Source organism: Piliocolobus tephrosceles, chromosome 9 (assembly GCF_002776525.5).
Source record: "Piliocolobus tephrosceles isolate RC106 chromosome 9, ASM277652v3, whole genome shotgun sequence".
NCBI classification, from domain to species: Eukaryota; Metazoa; Chordata; class Mammalia; order Primates; family Cercopithecidae; genus Piliocolobus; species Piliocolobus tephrosceles.
The window spans coordinates 28,647,413-28,670,034 of NC_045442.1; the positions used below are offsets into that span (position 1 = coordinate 28,647,413).

Below are 22,622 nucleotides of genomic sequence, written 5' to 3' on the forward strand. Positions count from 1 at the left end.
AAGGACCTAATAAAAATGCAATGTTTTTCTTTAAGTGAAAAGTGTCCTTTAGTCTCACTCCTATTCCTCAGAGGAAAAGCTTCAAAGCTATGGTCATCCCTAGTTAATCCCTGGCAGCTTTATCTCCACCAGGTGAGGAGACAGGAAGCCTGTTTCTGCCAATAGCTACTGAGAGAGTTATCATCACCTACTAATCCTGGAGGATCTCAACACAATTACATTTTTAATCTGGGGGTTTTAAATGAGAATATAAATGAAAGGCACAGTTTCTTTGGATCTGGCATTCCAGAAGTCATGTTTACATTTCCTTTTGAGTTTTCAGGCCCTCCACAATCCAGATACACTCCAGCACCTGCCCCAGTTACAGTTCAATTGGCAAAGCCCGCATGGGACAAGCACCTCCTCTGTACTGGGTCCGGTGTTGCCAGCTGCCACGCCTAACACTGCATCAGCTGCTTAGCCAGTCTGTCAATCTGTCAGCTACTATTGAACTTGTCGGGTAGGAGGTGATCAACAAAAATCCTTAGCTGCATGCCCGCTCCCCAACTATTAATACTATAACAGCAACCCTTCATTATGTGTGCCAGTGTTTCAGAAAGTGCTTTTTACATCAAAATGACTGGCAATTCTAGACCACTGTAGCCCAGAAGTGTCTGAAAACAATGGAGTCTGAAATCCCATTGAGTTCATCTCTGATCTCCAAAGCCAGCTGTATTTGTTAAAGGTTCATTTTGCCAAGAACATAAATGGTATTAGAGAGCTTTGCAATCCTACCTCTCACCCCGGAAAAAAAATAGCTATTTTCAGCTCTCCATCTCCTACAGAAGGCCCCCTGTGCCAGGATGTATGCATCTGTGGATACATGAGCATGTACCCATTTTTAAAAAAACACTACAGTCTCTTGTCAAAATGAGAAATGTTTAAACATTCAGCTCTGTACAGCAATGAGAACAGCAGCTATATTTCTAGGATTGCATTGTCTTCAAAACCTATCTCAAAATCTTTCCAAAAGTCTCAGTTTTAATAAGATTATTGAGCCCTCCAGCTAATCTAAATACATCACAATGTAAGTTGTTTCAGTCATCAGTGAGGAAATAGCCTGATGGAAACAAAAGAGAATCCTACCGCTTAAATAACTGACAAAGACACAGCCTTCAAAAGTAGTTATAGAGCTTTGGTGCTAAGATGGAGGGAGGACAGTAGCTTTTCTTTTGTCATTTACAGTTTGGTCAACCATAACCTATTACTTCCACTGCTTTTTTAAACTTCAAAAATTCTTATAAAATATCTTCAAAGATACCCAAGAATGAATCTCTTGTCTTTATTGAGTCCTTTTAAATTAAAATGCAAGATGGCAGGAGAATCTATAGGACAGAGAAGGAGCTGGCATGGGACATAGGGGGAATGGGGAAGCTCATAAGTTGGTCACAATAGAAGAAACTGATCAAATGCCCAAATTAAGCTGATCAGAAATCAGAAAGGACTTTAGTAGACTGGGGTGCATCAGGATTGCAGAGGTATGACCCTCCAGCAGGGTCAAATGGAAAGTACATTTGCCCCCCACCCCTTGGCAGCTTTGGAGGGTTCAGATGATCTTCCCCACACCCAGGCCTTGGCCAGTATCAGGTAGATATGTTTCCCAGTTAACTCACAACCCAGCACCCACATATCACTAGCAGAGCGTGATGTGCATCTCTCGATTTCTAGATACAATTTTGTTTTATCAAGAAGGTATTTCCTTAATTCTCCAGCAGTGCCTTTACCCAGTGAGATCTACTGGCAAGTCTCCTGTAGCTTTGGGGTAGCATTTGGGAAAGTAAAGCAATTGGATATTGTCCCTTTAAAATAACATTCAATTAGGTCTTTTGTAATACATACAACATAACGAGATAGCCTTACCAACTTTAAAGAAATTGCTAGTGCATTTCATCAAAGGCACAATAACGGAAACATCAATTCACTCCTCACCACAAATATCTCCCTTTGATGCTGCAGTTACCTTAATACTAGCACTTTTCATTTTCTCTAGAAGGAAACAGCTGCCTTCAAGCATGCACATCAGAGAAGGCTCTAGTCTGAAATAACACATTTGTATATCAATCTCAACTACACTTGCATTTTCATTTGCTGCTGCACAGCATCACTCTCCTTGACTCTAAACTGCTAAATTATCCCCAAAATAAAGAAAAACTCTTCTGCAACCTGGATGACTGGGGCTAGGTGTTTTATGCCTTCTCTGCTAGTGTTGCCAGGGGTATCATCTGCTTTCACACATCATTTATTTAAAAGAAGAATGGCCAGGCACTGGTTAGAAACTTTATGGGCCTGAAGAACATTCGGCTACTTTATGCAAAAGATGTCAACAAGAAAGAGTACCTAAGGAATAATATATCTAGAAATGTGCAGTGTGATTAGAAAAATCCATCAACACCCACTGCCACATTTTCAAATATTTTTACTAAGAGAAAGAGCAGCCACCAAGTCTGAAAGTATTTTGAATGCATTATATCCACAAGGGTACTTCATGAGCAACGCCCCAGATGTTCTCAGTGCTGTGGAGATGGAGGAAAAGGACACTCTTAGATACACAGGAGACATATTGCATTTGGTTTATCAACCTCTTGGTATGAGAAGTCTGTTGCCTCTAACCTAGCTTGTCTCTGTACAAATAAAAATAAGCTTTAAGAGTTCTGAGCTTCTTATAAATAAATTACCATTCAACCATTTAATGATATCTGAATAATTTACTTTTTTCAACACCATTTCAAAATTTCTGACTATACTAAGCCTCTAAAGTCACAGACTATCTGACATTTGGCTAAGTCTTTCATACAATATCCACTTGATGCCATGAAAGAAATGTATTTGCAGTGGCTTTTCCTCTGCAAATGTCATGTGGGTGTCCTTAGGGGATTGCATCAAGCATCTGACGCCCACCATGAGGCTTGGTTAATGAGACATAGAAAGGTTACGTTGAAATTATTGTTTAAAGGTGCTGACGTCACATGAACGCAAGCACACACACACACACAAATTCATAATCACATATTCAAATATACACTGAGCAGCAACTGTTTCAGTATTTAAGAGAGCAGAGTGAAGAAGTTATTTCAACCAAGGTTGTTCTGTGGATATCCCTATGAGAGACAGTGCTCAGAATTATCTGTTTCCTTTCACTGATTGATTCCACAACATTATTGCATAATAGTTTGGCATCAAGCACTGTAGTAAGATTATGGAGATGTCAGGAAATACAAAGAGGAAATCATCTAAAATCCCTTTTCTTAAGTATAAGTTGATCAAATATAGAGAGCTGCAGAATTTCAGCATTCATCCACTAATTCATCCATCTAATGGATAGACACTGAGGACTGATTACAAGATACAGCTTGTAATCTAGTGAGGAATGCAGATGACCCCAAAAATCTACACAAAATCTCATCTGTGACAAGTGTTCTGAATGAGGGGTGCATACTGCTATGTAAAAGAACATCAAAAGGGATTTGATTTTGTCAGGGAGTTAGGGCAGGTGTCCTGAGGAAGTGATGCTGGATCTGAGATCTGACAACGACGACGCTTACATTAAAGAAGAAAATTCCAGGCACAGGAAAGGGAGCAAGGGGGACAGGTAGGGCAAGCAACTGAAAGATTCAAGGGGAAAGTGATAACAGTGAGCCAGGAGAGAGAAGGAGGGACCAGACCAGGCAGGGGCTGGTAATATCTATTGGGGACTGTGGTCTTTAGTTTGTGAACAAAGAGGAAATGTGAGAGGGGTTTAAGCAAAGGCATACAATCATTATATTTGGGAAATGTTTTTTTCAGGTTGTAGTATTAACATACTGGAGAGACTCTAGCAATCATTCAGATGACAAATGAAACATATTTGAGTGGTGGTGGTAACAGAAAGAAAAGGATGGAATCAAAAGATATTTAGAAGTGGTAACAGAAAGAAATGGATGGAATAAAAAGGTATTAGATCCCATGATTGATCACAGATAGTGGGCTTAGAACAAGGAAATATTAAAGATACTCCCTAGGTTTCTAATTTTGTAATTAAATGGCTAGAGAGAGGGAATACTGGAAGAGAGCCAGCTATGCTGGGGAGAGATCCCCAGTTCATTTCTAGAATACATTGAGTTGAGAGGTTTTGAGGCATACAAGAGACAGACAATGTTATGTATGCAGCTGGATATACGTATTTGGAGCTCAAGAAGGAGGTCTTATTGGGGTCACTAGACTTTTAATGTATTTTTAGAAAATAACAAAATGAACTTTGTTTGAAGCTTCCCTTCTATTACTCAACTAAGAGCAAGGGTATATTCCAATTTCACCAAATCAAGATGGCATGGTATGATGGAATATGCCTAGACGTGGAATCTGATAACATGCACTTAAGTCCTGGCTCCTCAGCTTCTAGCTTGGAGGGTTTGAATAAGCACCTTAGCCTTTCTGTACCTTGATTTACTATGTCACTATAAAATATTATGTATATCCTACTTCTTTAACAGGGTTGTTTTGAATAAGATCAAATGAGTAAAATTATAAAGAAAGTCATTTTTAAAATGTGAAATATGGTGACTCACGCCTGTAATCCCAGCACTTTGGGAGGCTGAAGTGGGCAGATCACGAGGTCAAGAGATCGAGACCATCCTGGTCAACTTGGTGAAACCCCGTCTCTACTAAAAATAGTAGAATTAGCTGGGTGTGGGGGTGGGCACCTGTAATCCGAGCCACTCAGGGGGCTGAGGCAGGAGAACCGCTTGAACCCAGGAGGCGGAGGTTGCAGTGAGTCCAGATCGCACCACTGCACTCCAGCCTGATGACAGAGCGAGACTCTGTCTCAAAAATAAAAATAAAAATAAAGAAAGAAAGAAAAGAAAATAATAGCATTGTCAATAAGTGAAATATACCTGTCTACCTATTTTGATACTTAAGAGCAGAAAGAAAAGTTAGTTGTTGCAGGCAAAATCAATGATGAAATGATTTGGGTTGGAATGATGAAACGTCACTGAATTCCCTCTAAAATCTGGATTAAGAAAACCAGTGATTTTCACATGGTGGTACCTGGATGACAAGATGTGAATGAAAATCGTATTTATTCACCTTTTGGTCCAAACTGTAGGCCAGCACCCAGTCCTCTTGCTTGGGATGAAAGAGCAGGCTCTGGATATAGAAGGTGAGCCGATACTTCTGATAGGTGGCCCCTTCGTCGGAGCTGATCAGTATGCTGCTCTCTATTTCAGGATCACTGAGAAGCATAATCTAAAGAAAGGACAGAGGGACAAATATAGACAGAGTTAGTAAAGAAAGTTAGGAAAGAATAAATATAACTTTAATCATAAATAAGTCATCGGTATTTATACACTATAGCATGAAAAGGGGCATCTGGGCCACTGTATAAAATATTTGTATTATCTTTTCTCCTGATTTAGTGTCTTATTGTTGAATTGAGGTGAAAATAGGGGGCAAGGCTAGGTCTGCATATAGAAGGAGGTTTCATTTTTGATGTCCATCTTTTAAGCGCTGGGAACATTTTTTGTGGTCTTCTGTCTCCTGACCTTGAGACAGTCATCTCTTTCTCTCTCTCTCTCTCTCTCTCTCCCCCCCATCCCTTCTCCATGTCATTGTTAATCACAGCATTGTTCCTTTAGTCATGAGAAGCTCCCTCCCCCACTGCCATGCTGCCATGATCCCACTGTTTGTTTTGTTCTTTCTGAATTGTTTTATGCATTCAATTAAGTGGTTTTATGATTCCTTTGTTAGAGATATTTTCCAAAGCATATAGCCCCAAAGGTCCTTGGGCAAATATTACTCCCACAGAAGGTTTATCATCTTCCAGTCAAGGGGACAGAAATACTGTAACGAAAAATCTTTGGTATCAGAGAGGCCAGGTTCAAATCTCAACAGTTCTCTGTTAATATTGTATCATCTTGAGAAAGTTACCCAACCTCAGTTCCCTCAATAATAACCTGACTCTGATAATATCCAAACTGGTTTTGAGCATATGGCATAATGTATGTTCTTTTTTGTTGTTGTTTTTTTAGTAGAGATCGGGTTTTGCAAAGTTGGCCAGGCTGGTCTCGAACTCCTGGCCTCAGGTGATCTGCCTGAGTACCACAATTACATTGATCTCACTAAAGATATGACTACCTTTTTAGTATTTAAACCAATAAACGCTTAGACACTCAGACTTTTCCATTATTTAAACTCATAGCAGCCTTTGATACTACAACAATTCCATCTTTTTTGAAACATTCTCTTCCAGGGGCTTCCATAACCCCATGTTCATCTATTTTTCCTTTTCATTTCATTTGGATACTCAATTTTCTCTTATTATCCTTTAACTGTGACCACTCTTTAACCCTCCATTTTGACTTTCTTCCTTTTCACTCAAAATACTATTACTCAGTGACAGCTTCCATTCGTGATTCTTTTCCTTTTCCTTTTGAAAATCATCACCTCCTGGGGAAAACTCCTAAATCTCTGAGTCTCAGTCACAGATTTGGAAGCTCTGCTGCCTGGAAGATGCTTCTATTTAGATGCCCCACAAGCACCTTGAGCTCCAGATGCGCCCCACAGTGGTACCTGATCGCAGCCCTACTGCTTCTCCAGTATACCCTAGCTCCATGAGCGTTTCCACCAACTATCCATGTTTAGCAAAAAGCCCAAGATGCATCCTTGACTCTACTTTCTCACCTTCTGAAAGAATAAGTCTATGAGGCCAGTGCATTTTACTTTTCAATTAACTCTTAACACCAAATCCATTATCTCCTTACTTATTGTGATTGTCTTAGTCCAAAACATGCAAATCTCTCTCCTGGATTACTGTAAGACAACTCTAGCCAGTCTTACCACATTAGCCTTGTCCTTTCCAATCCATGTTTCACTCTGTGGCCAGAACAATCAACCTGTAACACAAATCTGATTCTGACATTCTGTCACTTAAAACCATTCAGTGGTTTAATCGATCTTCCTATATTCCAAAATCCTTAAAACATCCTAGCAAAATCTGTACCCCTGTTTATGTCCTGGCTTCATCAGCAGCACAACCCTTTTGGAATGTACTATCCAGCTCAACTCGGCTTCTCTGAGTTCCTGAATGAGCAAGTGAATTTATTTCCTCTTAGAGTTTTTCCTATCTTTGCATATGTTGCCACCAATCTTCTATCATGTAGTCTAAACCATAAGGTCCAGAGTATAAAATATAGCCCCCCAAATTTCCATATCTTATAAAATAAAAGTGTTAACTAACAGAATTTTTAAAATGTTACCCAGAGCATATATTAGTATTATAAAATAAGCTTTAAAACAAATTTAGGTCTTTTAAGTGCTAAGATTCATAGTCCTTTCCCTCTTTTTTTCCTTTACAGCTTCTAAGACAAGCTTGCTTTCTTTTCTCAAATATTTGCTTTGGCTTCATTGAAATAAGTCATCTAGTTATCAGCACACTTTTAAGAAACGGAGCAGTATAATAACTTTTTTTCACTCATGTGTGAATAATGCAGAGAAATGCTCTTAGAGTAATCACAGACCAAATAACTTCCTCTTCCCATGGCACTATGAAGGGGTAGGGGAAACAGGTCAAAGCACTCAAGCTGCCCTTGAGAAAACCTACCAGGAAGCATCTGTGGTGCTCACAGAGTTTGAGAGGACGAATATAATGGGTAAGAAGGAGGCCTTTTGGCCGGGCGCAGGCTTATGCCTATAATCCCAGCTCTTTGGGAGGCCGAGGCGGGCAAATCACTTGAGGTCAGGAGTTCAAGACCAGCTTGGCCAACATTGTGAAACCCCGTCTCTACTAAAAATACAAAAATTAGCTGGGCATGGTGGTACACACCTGTAATCCCCGCTACTCAGGAGGCTGAGGCATGAGAATCACTTGAACCCTAGAGGTGGGGGTTGCAGTGAGCCAAGATCATGCCACTGCACTCCAGCCTGGGTGGCAGAGCGAGACTCTGTCTCAAAAAAAAAGCTTTCATAACCAGCCTCACTTGCTTCACATCATGTACCAATGGTCTACATAATAGGCAATGAAATCATTTTTCCCCTGGTGCAGAAAAATTAAACTGCTTATTTTATGCAGGTATAAAAAAGCTTCATGCCTATGATTTTAATTAGAAGATAAGACCAACATCATAAATGAACTTTATTTTATATACCGTGAGTTACAATATACTAAATGAGTGTTACCATTGAACATCTTGTGCGATGTATTTTCTTCCCCTAGCCTTGTTTCTTTCTGTGCACACATGCATACAGAGACACACACAAGCCCACTTGCACACCCACATGCACATTAATCCACACGCAACACATATGTGTGAGCACACATACACTAACATATACAGAGATGCTGCATTTATGTGCACACACACATACAGAAATTTATATACAATAAAGCATATTGATATTGAGTGGCAGTTTTATGGAGCTTTTGTTGGGGAGAGTACATTTTTATTACTACCCTTCTCTGACATTCTCATCAGAAATTATTTGATATACTTTGATATCACTGGCAGTGTCTCTATTCAATTCAATTTTTTGAGAAGAATGAAAGGAAGGGAAATAGACACTGACATATTCTGGATTTCTAACCTATGCCAGGCATTTTACCTGATTTTTTTATTAAAATCTCACACAAATCATGTGAAGTAGGGATCATGAGTTATATTTTACAGATAAGGAAACTGAGGCTCAGGAGAAAAGCAACTTGCCTATTACTCCTCTAATTGCTCCTCAAAACCCACACCTTCCATGCTCTATACACACACAAACACACACACACACACACACACAATCCTTTTTTAAAGCATCTCTGAGAAACCTGCCAAAAATGTAGCTTCACTCATCTCAACCTCTGAGCACAGGAGCATCAAGCACTAAAATAGTAGGAATCTAAGAGGAAGATATAAGTTAGTTGTAGGTGCTCAAAAATAAAAAAGGAGAAGGCCATACTATTTATATAAATATAATCAGAGAGCAAATATTTTGTCAGAAGTTAAGCCTCAAGGTAAAATATGTGTATTGTATATTCACGTACCAAATCTATAAAGAAAATCATCCCATGTCTGCTCAAATTTTTCTTGTTACACATGGATTTCAAATCCCAATGCCTGTGAGGGCAAAGCAGGTAAAGTGAGCAAGTGAAGCAGACAAGGCAAGACAAGGACTGGTGAGGACTGTGTCAAATCGGAAAGTGTACATCATTCCCTCAAAATATTTAAAATTGGGTTTTTAAAAAACATTGTGCCCAAATTAAATGTATCTGTGGACTGAATTTATGGATGAGGCATGTGACTCTTGCTAAAGCTGTGATAGCATGTTTCTACAAAAACAAAGACATTTACAAGCTTACCTTTCAATGTATAATTATAGGTATATAATGTATAATTTATAGCAATGGTTGTTTAGATATCGTGAGTTCTGCATTTATGTGATTTTGGCAATACGAACAGGACAGAGATCCCACTAGAGATTTTTATTTTGTTTTGTTCCTCATTCTGCTTTGATTCTTTATAAAGCAGTTTGTCCCTGACATGAGACCTGCAGTGGGTATACATGTGCTAGAAAGGGAGGAGGGGTTTTCATATACGGTTTCGCAGATTGTTAAGGTTTTAGGCTCTCAATGCAGACGTCTTTAGAACAAGCTCCTCAGACTGACACTTCATGTGTAAACAGAAAGAAGTTACTCAAGGCCAGGCGCGGTGGCTCATGCCTGTAATCCCAACACTTTCAGAGGCCGAGGCGGGTAGATCACCTGAGGTCAGGAGTTCGAGACCAGCCTGACCAATATGATGAAACCCTGTCACTACTAAAAATACTAAAATTAGCCGGGTGTGGTGGCACGTGCCTATAATCCCAGGTACTCAGGAGGCTGAGACAGGAGAATTGCTTGAACCCGAGAGGCATAGGTTGCAGTGAGCCGAGATTGCTCCATTGCACTCCAGCCTGGGCAATGAGAGTGAAACTCCATCTCAATTATCCCAAGTCTGTTATTTCATCTAGAGAAAAAAGGAGATGGTAATTGTACCTACCTCGTAGGACTATTGAAAGGATTAAACGAGACAATGATTAAAGGGGCTTAGCACACTATCAGGCACATAAGTACTAAATAAATGTTAACCTTTACCTTTAAATTACCTAGGATAAGGCCAGGCATGGTGGCCCACACCTGTAATCCCAGCACTTTGGGAGCCTGACGTGGGCAGACTGTTTGAGCTCAGGAGTTCAGAACCAGCCTAGGCAACTTGGTGAAACCTCATCTCTACCCAAAAAAAAAAAAAAAAATAGCATGGTGTGGTGGCATGCACTTATAGCCCCAGCTAACAGGAAGCTGAGGTGGGAGGATTGCTTGAGCCCGGGCAGTTGAGATCATACAACTATACACCAGCCTGGGCAACAGAGCCAGACCCTATCCCCCTACCAAAAAAAAATTACCTAGGGTAAGAGCACAACTGAAGTCAGAAGTGATGTCAAGCAAGTTGGAGACAAATCAAGGTGATTCGGGGATTATTTGCCTCCCTCTTGACTACCATCATTCCTGTACTTTGTGGAGAAAATTGCAAGAGGTGAGCATAGAGGGGATGGGGGAGTTGCTGTTCAATGGTTATAACATTTCAGTCACGCAAGATGAAATAATTCTAGAGATATGCTGTACATACAATGTGCATATAGTTAGCACTCTATTGTACATGTGGAAGTGGGTTAAGAGGGTAAATCTCATGCTGTCTGTATGAATGTGTTTGCCATAATTTAAAACACAGAAAAGTGTCAGGGAGAAAAACATCGCATTTTAGTGTTTTATATTTTACATTCACTTTACATGCATTTTGCATTTCTGGTAATATTTTAAGAAAACGCACTCTATTAACCAATATGAATACTGCCAGAGTAAACACCAATTGGTAGATAATTGTCAATTTGCTAAACACAATTGCTGCTTTGAATGAACGCTCTCATCTCTTCATTGGACGGCTATACCCCATGAAGAGACTAAACATGACACTGCCTTAGGGTAAGAACTGCAGACAATCAAGTTCCTATGATTTAGCCATTCACTGTAAATGAATCATCTGTGTCCAAGATTAGAGATGGACAAGCTTTAGAGATTACCAACATACATATGGTGCAATATCTTTTGGAAAAAAAAAAAAAAAAAACTTGTAATGCTTTCTGAAGGAAATTCCTGAGAATGTGGAATAATAGTGGTCCTAAGTTTAATGGTATATTGCAAATTGCAAAGGACACTCAGGGAAGTCAGGAGTCAGGCAGGGGCTATGCTTAGTCAGCTTATACTCTCAAAAACCTGTCAGATTATCTATGTCCAAACCAGTCAACATTAGTAATGGAGATGTCAAAATCCTCCCCAGAAATCTTTCCACAATGCACCGTTTCCTGCTGCTGAGTGAGTCTTAACAATATCATTGATGAATATGTCACTTTATTCAGTTGCGTATCCTTTGTGCAATCTATTAAAATCAAGTGAAAGCTAAAGGTTTCTCAGTCTCTCACTCTGCCAGAGATCCAGAAAGTCAAGGAAAACATTCTAGTTCAACGCTTTGGGCGTGTTCTCAGAATAGGAGCAAACAGACGTTTCTCTAAATAGAAAAAAAAGAAAGGCTATAATTTACTGCATAATTGAGTCCTAATGGTAGACTTTTAGCAAAGTTAGTGTTCAATAAGAAATAACAATAATATCAATATGAGCTCTTAGAGTATAAAACAATGACAGCATAGCTATATCCTAAACCCACTGATATAATTGATAAGTTGTTGAATATTGACTTCCATACAAACAGAGCCTATTATAGATATGGCTTTTACTCACAATATACCAGCATTCATTCTTTGAACAGTGGTTCTTAACTGAGGGGAAAGAAGGGGTCATACCAAGGAGACATTTTGCAATGTATGGAGATATATTAATTATCACAGCCGGGGGCAGCAGAGTTCTCGTATCTAGTGGGCAGAGGCCAGGGATGCTGTAAAACACGTGACAAAGCACAGGACAGTGACTCACAACAAAGAATTATCCAACACAAAATGTCAATGATGCTGCAGCTGGGATTGTTACACGTAAAATATGTAAACTACATATAAATGTCACAGAACACCAATAGGCATTTATGCTAATACATATGCTGTCTCACCTATGGCCACAATACATGTCATTCTTTTTGCCAAGATTAGACTCCCCACCTTTCCACCCGAATTCATTATATTAAGCTTATTTAAACTTGTTCCTCAGGATTTAACATAAGCATGCGAACAAAACTACACTTGTTGAGGTTATTCAAGAAAAAAAAATAAAGTACAAAAATAACAAGAAAACAATCCTATTTAAAAAATGGGCAAAGGACTTGAATAGATATTTCTCCAAAGCAATACAAATGACCAGTGAGCAAATAAAAAGACGTTCAAAACCACTAATCATTAAAGAAATGCAAATCAAAACCACAATGAAATACAACCTCACACTCATGGCTACTGTTTAAAAATAAAAAATAAAAAATCAGAAAATAGCAAGTGTTGGCAGGGATATGAAAAGTTGGAACCCTTGTGAACTGTTGGTGGGAACAAAAAATAGTGCAGCCGCTACAGAAAATAGTATGGTGGTTCATCAAATAATTAAAAATAGAATTATCATATGATCCAGCTATTCCACATCTGGGTAATACCCAGAAGTGAGTGTCCAGCTGTGTCAATTGCAATTGATGGTCAAGAAAGAAGAGTACCAAGAACTGACCACTGAATGTAGCATTGTGGAGGGTATTGGTGACCATGGCCAAGACAGTGGAGTGAAGTAGGCAGACAGTCAGTATTGATGCAAGTATAAATTGGCGTGACTACTCTAAAATGCAATGTGGCAACATGAAACAAGACTTTTGCCATTGAAAGCAAGGTCTCAAAGAGAGATATGTTCACCCAATGCTCATAGCAGCATTATTTACAATAGCCAAAAGGTGAAAGCAACCCAAGTGTCTATCAATGAATGAATGGATAAACAAAATGTGGTATACATTACAATGGAATATTATTTAGCTTTAGGAAGGAAGGAAATTCTGACACATGCTACATGGATGAACCTTGAAGACATTATGCAAAGTGAAATATACCAGTCACAAAGAAAAAAATACTATATGATTGCACTTATATGGGGTACCTAAGGTAGTCAAAATCATAATGACAAAAAGTAGAATGGTAGATACTAAGGCTAGGGGGAGAGAGAAATGAGGAGTTGTTGTTTAGTAGGTATAGAGTTTTAGTTTTGCAAGATGAAAAGAAATTTGAAGATTGGTTGTAAAGCAATGTGTACTTAACACTACCAAACTGTACACTTAAAAATGGGGAAGATGGCAAATTTCATATTATTTGTGTATCCCTACAATGTTTTAAAGTAAAAAATACATAAAAAATAAGACATGAGACTAGAGATAAAATAACAGGCTAATGAACACTTTAATCAAACAAACATATTCGCACCATTTATTCATCCAGCCTATTGACTGAGGCTTTACTCTATGCCAGGCTCTACTCTAAGGACCTAGATCAGAGCAGTAATCAAACCAGAATGAAAATACTTTCCCTCATAGAGCTTACATTCTAGTGAAGGAAGAACAAACAACAGACAGACAAATAAGTAAAATGTGGCGTATCAGATGGTGATAAGGCCTTTGGAGTGAAAGAAAGCAAAAAAGGGAAGGGTTGGTGCTGAAAGACTGGCTATGTAGTTTTAAATCATGTGGTCAGGAAAGGCCTCTTTGGGAAGGCAGCATTTGCAAAAGAATGTAGGAGACCAGTAGGCTGGAAGAGAGTGAACAAGGTAGAGTGCTGGAAATGAGGTAGGCAAGGAAATGTGGACCCAGCAAGGAAACGTGAACCCAGGCGTTGAAATAAGAACTCCAGCTTTATCGCAAGTGACGTAGAAAGTATATGATACACATACAATGAGCAGGGCTCTGATAGGCTAGGGCTTGTTTTTTAATCCTCTCACTCTGGCCACCATGTCCAATAGAGCATTGGAGGAGGTGGGGAAAAAAAATCAAAGAGACCGGGAGAGGCTCTGTAATGACCAGAAGGGACAGATGAATGGCCTGCACCAAGCTGGAGCACTGAGCTGCTGAGGGGTAGTCAGTTTCTGGGTGTATTTTTGGAAGAAAGGTTAAAAAGATCAGCTTACAGATTAGATGTGGAGTATCAGAGAAAATGAGATGACCCCTTAAAAGATTTTTAAACTATACATTACAAATTGGAACTAATTCAAATTATCTGATAGGTTTGGGGCCTGAACAACTGGGAAAGTGGAATTAGCATTTATGAGATAGAAAAACAGGTTCAGGGCTTTAAAAATAAAGAATGTGGATTTGAAATGCTTAATACAGATCCAAACAGAGATGTAAGTAGAAGAGGGATGTACAAGGCTTATATTCAGAGGAGAGGGCTGGCCTGCAGATAAGAATCAAGGAGACATCAGAGTCTGAATAACACTTTTTTTTTTTTTTTTTTTGTGACGGAGTCTTGCTCTGCCGCCCAGGCTGGAGTGCAGTGGCCGGATCTCAGCTCACTGCAAGCTCCGCCTCCCGGGTTCCCGCCATTCTCCTGTCTCAGCCTCCCGAGTAGCTGGGACTATAGGCGCCCGCCTCGTCGCCCGGCTAGTTTTTTGTATTTTCTATTAGAGACGGGGTTTCACCGTATTAGCCAGGGTGGTCTCGATCTCCTGACCTTGTGATCCGCCTGTCTCGGCCTCCCAAGGTGCTGGGATTACAGGCTTGAGCCACCACGCCCGGCCTGAATAACACTTAAAGACGTGAATCTAGAGATCACCATGACAGCAAATACAGACAAAAGAGAGTCTAGAGAACTGAGCTCTATAATATGTTTAGGGTCAAAAAGATAGGGACAGACCAGGAAAGGAGCCTGAGAGGGAGAAGGAAAACTCAAAGAGTGAGATACTCTTAAAATCAAGGAAAGGAAGTGTATTAGGGAAGAGCGTCCAGCTATGCCAAATGCAGTTGATGATCAGGTATAAAGATTTCCAAGAATTGGCTACTGAATGTAGCAACAGGGAGGGTATGGGTGACCATGATAAAGGCAGTGGAGTGAGCTAGGCAGACTGTCAGTGTTGATGCAAGCATAAATTGCCATAACCACTCTGAAAACCAATGGAATGAGACTCTCGTAAATAATCATAACTTTAACCCTGTAAATTCCCTTCTAGGAAACTATCTAAGGAAACCATCAGAAACCCAATAAAAGGTTTATTCACCTGTAGGTTCGATGCAATGTTTTTATAATAATACAAAATTAGAAATAATGACTATATTTGATAGGACCATGACTAAAGTGAGCTAAAGCCATTCAATGGAATATTATGCAGCCATTAAAATGAATTCAAATACTTTTATGACATATGAAAAACAATCATATGTTTACACGGTGCATAAAATGCAGGCTGGACACACATGAAGGATCATCTCAATTTTGTTAAACATTGCTTATATTTCTTGTCTGTACTTATCCATAGTAGATGACTTGAAACAAAAATTCACAAGTTAACAGTGGTTATTCCTGACTGGCAAGATTATGAATATTTTTTATTTTCTTTATACTTTTCTATTTTCCCCAAATTTTCTGCAATGAGCACACACTTCCTTTATAATCATAAAACATTATCTATCTACACACACACATATACACATGCATATAACTTCTTCAGAAAATGTGCTACGCATTGCCTGCCCTTGGAAAATGTGAAAAGCTAGTAAATATCTGTCCACATGGTGAGCACAAGTCGTGGTGCAGGACAGGTGTGTCATGACGGTGGGGTAGTGATGAAGCCCCAGTGTGGACAGGAAAAAGAGTATCTCCCAATTGAGGGAGTGGTGTTATGGACCTCCCCTCTGCAGTAAGAATTTCCTGCCCCAAACTATCCCACGCACCACATACCGAATGGACTTCCCCCAGCCCAGCTCTGATCATGGAATCTTCCCTCCACAAGAAATGCCAATACTCTCTACATGTCTTTAAAAACACACTCAGCATCTCAGACATTTAGTGGGCTCCCATGCTGTCTTTAGGCTTGACCTCTTCAACATAACCATTTGCTCAAGCCAAGCTGTGCCTCAGAGTTTTTTCAAATCACTGTGCTTACTGCAACAATCCTATCTTTGCCAATGCTACTCCCCTACCTAGAAAGCCCAGCATCCTTCCTGCTTTCTTTCAAGTCCCATTTTAACTCAATCCCTTCCATGAAGCCTCCTGAGTGCTCCAGCTGAACGATCTCTGTCTTCCAAGAATTCCACCAGCAAATTCACAATCACATTGAACTACAATTTTATGTTTAAATATATATGAAATTTATAAATACATTAATATATTTTAAAATATTGGTTATTTTATGTTTTATTTGTGTTTACCTCACTTTGCCACCTTGATATAATGTTCCTTAAAGGCAGGGAGTTTTGGTTAAATAACATTCTCTGGTCTTCTTTGCTGCACTGCCTGAAGCACGTGCTCAATAAATCATGTGATGCATGATTGAGTGAAGGTCACTCAAAGGTTTCTCAGTTTGCTTGACCAAATATTCAGGGCATTGTATTTGGGGCTCATCAGTGTCCTACTAGACAGAGAAGCTAGCTTCATCTCCATAAAGGCAGTCAGCAATATCTTTACCTGAGGGACTGTCCCTCTGCCAGCCAAGGCATTACCAGTTGCATATGCAGTAATTGGCATTCAGGTCAGTATTCCTCTGCTACTTCATATTATTCTTTTGTATAAGTTGGATATAGATAAAGTTAAAAAATTGATGGCCACATTATTTTTCAGCCAGATATTTATTTCCAATAAGTTTAAAAAGCAAATCTAACACCAGGAGAGAAGTATAAAGAAGTTTCATAATTCAAAAAGATGCAGAATATAGGATTGATTTCAAAGTCATTTTGCTTATTTTTGATGTTTTGATTCAGGGTTTTTGTTTGTTTTTTTCTCCACATTAGGAGCATTAAAGCAAGATACAAACTCAAACATGCATTTCTAAGATCAGACGGACTAAGGCACAGGTTAAATAGGATGAAGACATGTGAGTTGGCACAATGTTGTCACAGGCATACATACATAACCAGGTGTGTTTGCTTTTCAGAAATATCTAATGAGTTTAATCAAGATCATCCAAGGCATTTGTTGCTTCAAGCATCCAAGTTGCTACTGTGCACATCTGGGACCACAGTGGGACCCCAGAATTAAGAATCACTGTTCCAAAGCCTAAAATCACAAAGGCAATGACTATATGAAAAGATAAGCAAAAAAATGCCCACCAGCATGCCTATTATCTACCACAAAACAAACCTGATTTATAAGCATCTTGTTGAAGCTGTGTAGGAGGAAAAGCCTGAAAAAAATCAAGTGCACAAGAGACAGTAAATGGAAATTAATTGCACAGTATTCATTATGGCTAATTTAAGAATTGCAGATTGTCACTAATATTTATTGTTTATTGTATTATCTTTAGTATTTCTTCCAGTGAACATCAAAAAAAGGGGGAGCTTTCATACGTTCACCTGCTAACTCTATTTTTTTTCCATTGGACCTTAAATTCTTCCTATAGGAAGCCTCAAACTTGGAATATTTTCAGGGATTGCTATGGTTTAGATATTTGTCCCCTCTAAAACTCATGTTGAAACTTAATCCCCTATGTGACAGTTTTGAGAGATGGGGCCTTTAAGGGGTGATTGGATCATAGGGGTTTTCTGTCCTTACTAATGTATCAAATCCACTCATGGATTCAATGGTTAATGGATTAATGGATTATCATGGGCATAGAACTGGCATATTTATAAGAAGAGGAAGAGAGATCTGAGCATAGCATGTTGGCATGCTCAGTCCTCCTTGCCATGGGATACCCTGGGCCACCTTGGGACTCTGCTTAGGGTCCCCATCAGCAAGAAGACACTCACCAGATGTACCTCCTTGACCTTGGACTTCCCAGCTTCCAGAACTATGAAAAATAAATCCTGTTTCTTATAAATAACAGTTTCATGAGTTCTTTTACAAGCAATAGATAATGAACTAAAACAGGAACCTAAACCTAGATATTGGGGAGGATTATTACATTTAGGAGAAGGAAGATACGCTTTAAGTTATCGTGAGTAAAACAATCTTGGTAGTAAATATAGTTAGAAATATCCTATATCCTGGTCTAGCTGAAAGAGTCTATGCAGCCAAGAGCTTCATTATCATTGGTAACGTCAGTATATCTGGAAACATTGCATTGCCCAGTACGAATCACATCACATGAACATTCCTTAGAACTTAACTGCCCATCCCCAGTGACTGCCTACACATGTGAGGGGCCGGGGCAGGCCCCCAAACATCTAAATGCTAGTTGTGATCAACACAGAACAAAGGCAACTTGCTGCTACAACAATCCTTTGAGACAATGGACCACATAAGAGACCAGGCTGTAATAACCAATGGTGCCTCAGAGTCTGTTCACCTAAGCAGGAACTGTCCTGAGGAAAGAACAAGGGGTACTGATCCTATTCTCCCAGAGGAGAGACATTTAGCTCCCAGAAAACAACGAAAGCCATAAGGAGTCAGGCTGTACAAGGAGTTGGCAGATGTTCAAAGCACTTGGTTGGTCTGTGCTTTTACCCCTAGCTCAAGACACCTGTGCTGCATGCCTTCACCCACGGGCAGAGTTAATTCCTACCGAAGTCTTTGGGTTGCATGGCATTTTACAGCTTGCCAAGTTCTTCCACAGGTCTTGTCTCCTTGATCCTCAATCTACCCTGTGAGGAATGTGAAGCAGGTATTGTTACCCCTGTTTTAGTCTACTGGGGCTCCTATAAAAGAATATACCCTGGGTGACTTATGCATACCCAACACTTATTTCTCACAGCTCTGGAGGCTGGGAAGTCCAAGATCAAGGCACTGGCAGATTCAGTATCTGATGAGAGCCTGCTTCCTTGTTCATAATGAATGCTTTCTCACTGTGTCCTCATGTGATATAATGAGGAGAGAGAGTTCTCTGAGGTCCCTTTTAAAAGGATACTAATCCCATTCATGAGGGCTCTGCCCATGACATAACCACCTCCTGCATGCCCAACATCCAAATACCCTCATGCTGGAGGTGGTTAAAATTTCATATGAATCCTATGATTCGTATGAATTTGGTATGTGTAGGGAAGAATAGCACTCAGTTCTATAGTATCCCCTCTAGTAATTTCCTGTTGCTGCTCTTACAAATCATCCCAGACTTGGTGACTTAAACAATATAACTTTATTATCTTACCTATCTGCAAGTCAGAAGCCCAAAATGAGTCTCACTGGCTAAAATCCAGGTGTCTGCAGGGCTATGTTCCCTTCGGGAGGCTCTAGAGGAGCAATATGGTTTGTCTCCGTGCCCCATCCAAATCTCATCTCAAATTGTAATCCCCATGTGTCCATGGAGGAACCTGGTGGGAGGTGATTGGATCACAGGGGCAGTTTCTCCCATGCTGTTCTTGTGACAGTGAGTGAGTTCTAAAAAGATCTGATGGTTTTAAAAGTGTGGCACTTCCTCCCTCTCTCTCTCCTGCCATCATGTAAGATGTGCCTTGCTTCCCCTTCAACTTCCACCATCATTGTAAGTTTCCTGAGGCCTCCTCAGCCATGTGGAACTGTGAGTCAGTTAAACATTTTTGCCGTATAAATTACTCAGTCATTTATAAATTACTGGTAGTTTTTTATAGCTGTGTGAAAACAGACTAATACTGGGAGAATCTGTTTTCTTTGCCTTTTGCAGCTTCCAAAGGCTGCCCACTTTCCTTGGCTCCCGGCCCCTTCCATCTTCAAAGCCAGCAGCAGCTAGTTCAGCCTTTGTCATACTGCATCACTCTGGTTCTTCTTCCTCCCTCTTTCTCATTCTCTAGATTACAATGGCCCACCTGATAATCCAGGGTACTCTCCTTATTTTAAGATCAGCTGATTAGCATTCTTAATTCAATCTAGAACTTTAATTCCCTCTTGCCATATAGCTGAACATATTCACAAATTCTGGGGAGTAGGGAATTTTGGGGAGGTGGTTATTCTGCCTATCGCACCCATTCTACAACAAACGTAATGCCAGGGCTCAGTGACTTGCTACTCAGTGACAAGTGGCTACTTATTGACAATTGGCTACTCAGTGACAATTGATTACTAAGTGTTAAGACAGATTCAAATTCAGAACTTTCCCTCCCAAGTTGAGTGTTTTATTCTTCTTGCTGTACTCTGTATTGGTGACATAGCAAAGGAGACAGAGGGCACAGCAAGGCAATAACAAAGAATTAGTGCAAACAAAGGCAGAAAAGAACCAAACAGAAAGCAGGAGGAAAAATGGGATTTTTTCTTTTTTTAACCTAACAGATCTTCTCCATGGGTGTTCTCTCATCCTGCCCTACCCACCATCATCCTACTTTTATGGAATCATCCCTTCAGCTGCAAATTTGACCCCATTATCCCTAAACAAAAGAGCTTGTGATCATAGGTGTTTGGGTTTTTAGGGTATTTGGTTGTTTGGTTTTGCTTCCTTTCTCAACGTGAAGCAGAAGAGGAGGGGACCGAGGTAGCAATTTTGCCAGGCAGGTAGTCTCTGTAATGATCCATCATTCTGTGCCAGGTGGTCCCCAGACAGGCAGGGAAGAGAAAAACACAATAACAGTAATAAACAGAGAAAAGGGTCTTCCAGATAACTACATAATGAGCAGCCCCAGCTGCCTCAGCCAGAGGGTGGGAAGAGGTAGGGGAGGAAGGACTGAAGAGGTAAGAAATGGAGGAGCCCAAATGTGATGGTTTTGTGTTTTGTCCAAATGACTGCTCTGAGTCTGTGTGTGTGTGTGTGTGTGTGTGTGTGTGTGTGTGTGTGTGTGTGTGTGTGTTCTTTCCTTATGGCAGAAAGAAAGAAAACAATACCACACAAACCTTTGCAAACTTTATGTGTTGTTAAGGACAGAACAGCACATTTGTCAAAAGGTCCCACTGCCACTTCTGATTTCAAAGTTCCACAAAGGATCCACCCCTATGGTGATTTAGATTAATCGCTTCTCATTAAGAGCCAATAAACAAACCGCATTCAGAATGCTCCTTTCTGCCACAGCCCACTGTTGCCATGTATAATTTCCGAAAGGGAAAGGAGAGGAACATCAGAGAGTTGTCAAGCGTAATTTATAGGTTTTTAAGATCGAATCATTTTCTATAATATTAGATTAAATGACAGTCTATATTAAAGAGGAAATTACATTTCACCTTGCTTTTTTCACTTCCCGCACTCCGTCCATTTTGAGCTAGGGTTTTAGAAATGCTCTAATCCCAAAGCAAAGGGCCAGAAATGTCCTGAATGATGTACCTGAGAAGGATCACCCAATGGATGTCCATGCACCCAGCATTCTGTCCAGAGAAGATGGACGAGATAAGTAAGAATATTCTCTTAGCAGAGCCAAATTATCTAGGAACCACTCGGGGCACCCTATACTCTTCAACCAGAGCTGTGTCATCGGATCCCAGTCACACTCACTATAGCTCCAGGGTATTTATGTTGGTGTCTGTGGGGGTAAAAAATTACACAGAATAAGTCAGTGGTCTTAATGGAATCTCATCACCTTTGGGTTTAGAATCAAACAGACCTTACTTTTTCATTTAGTCGTTCAGTTATATGGTCAATCATTCCCTCACATTCATTTATTGAGGCTCTTACTATGGGCTAGATTCTACAGTAAACAGGGAACACACAGAAGAGAAAGACACAGTCAAACCCCACCTCCATCATCTATTAACTCCTTGACTTCAAGGCTTCAGTTCTACTCAACTGCAAAATAAAAAAAAAAGAAATCACTTCCACCACCACCACCACCATGGTGGGTTGAGAGGAGATGATGAGAAGGAGAATTAACATTTGGAAAAATCTTGTCACATAACATGTTCAACAAATGTTGGGGCTTTCTTTCCCTTCCATGTCCTATGGTGTTTCCGAACAGTTATTTTCAACTAAGATGAGGGCAAACACAGAGAATCAGTTTGTATAAGGACAAGAGTCCCTCGGGTTGCACAGCTGAGATGTATGAAGTAAAAACAACAATGTAAAGGCTGATAAACACTGTTGCAGAAGGATGTGCACATCCCCAAAGAACAAGAAAGGAAGATTGGGACAGTAATCCATTACTGAGACAAACTTGTCATTTGTAATGTCAGACTATAGAGAGCCAACTCTTTAGCCTGGAGGTCACAGTCCTTCACTCACTGGTTCCAACAGAATGTTCCAGCCCCATGTCCCCAGAATGCATATATTCTTGAAAAGAATCACCTAATTCACAGTTCCCCAAATATCTCACTTTCCCATCGTGATGTCATTGCTGGAGTTATTCTTTGTCCTGGAAGGCTCTTTTTTACACTTCATACCCGTAAACCCTATCACTGCCTCAAGGCCATATCCAAATGCCACCACCTCTAAGAAAGTTCTGTGGATTCTTCCTCAGCCCTCTCTAGTACTTTGTAGACCTTAAAACTACCTGCTTAAGTTATAGTAAAACTGTAAGCTCTTTTGTGGCAAGAAGACTTTTTCTCATCTTTTTATCCTTCCCAGAGCCCAATTTTGTATTTCAGGAAGGGCT

The 22,622-nt window shown here is 40.0% G+C and overlaps 1 protein-coding gene across 1 annotated transcript in view; it reads right to left on the reverse strand.

Moving 5' to 3' along the window:
* SORCS3 (sortilin related VPS10 domain containing receptor 3) overlaps nucleotides 1-22,622 on the reverse strand; it is a 620,529-nt gene that overhangs the window by 290,198 nt on the left and 307,709 nt on the right. The window contains exon 4 of the mRNA XM_023206212.2: nucleotides 5,104-5,262. Within this exon, the coding sequence (XP_023061980.2) occupies nucleotides 5,104-5,262 (159 nt within the window). The remainder of the gene's footprint in view (nucleotides 1-5,103; nucleotides 5,263-22,622) is intronic.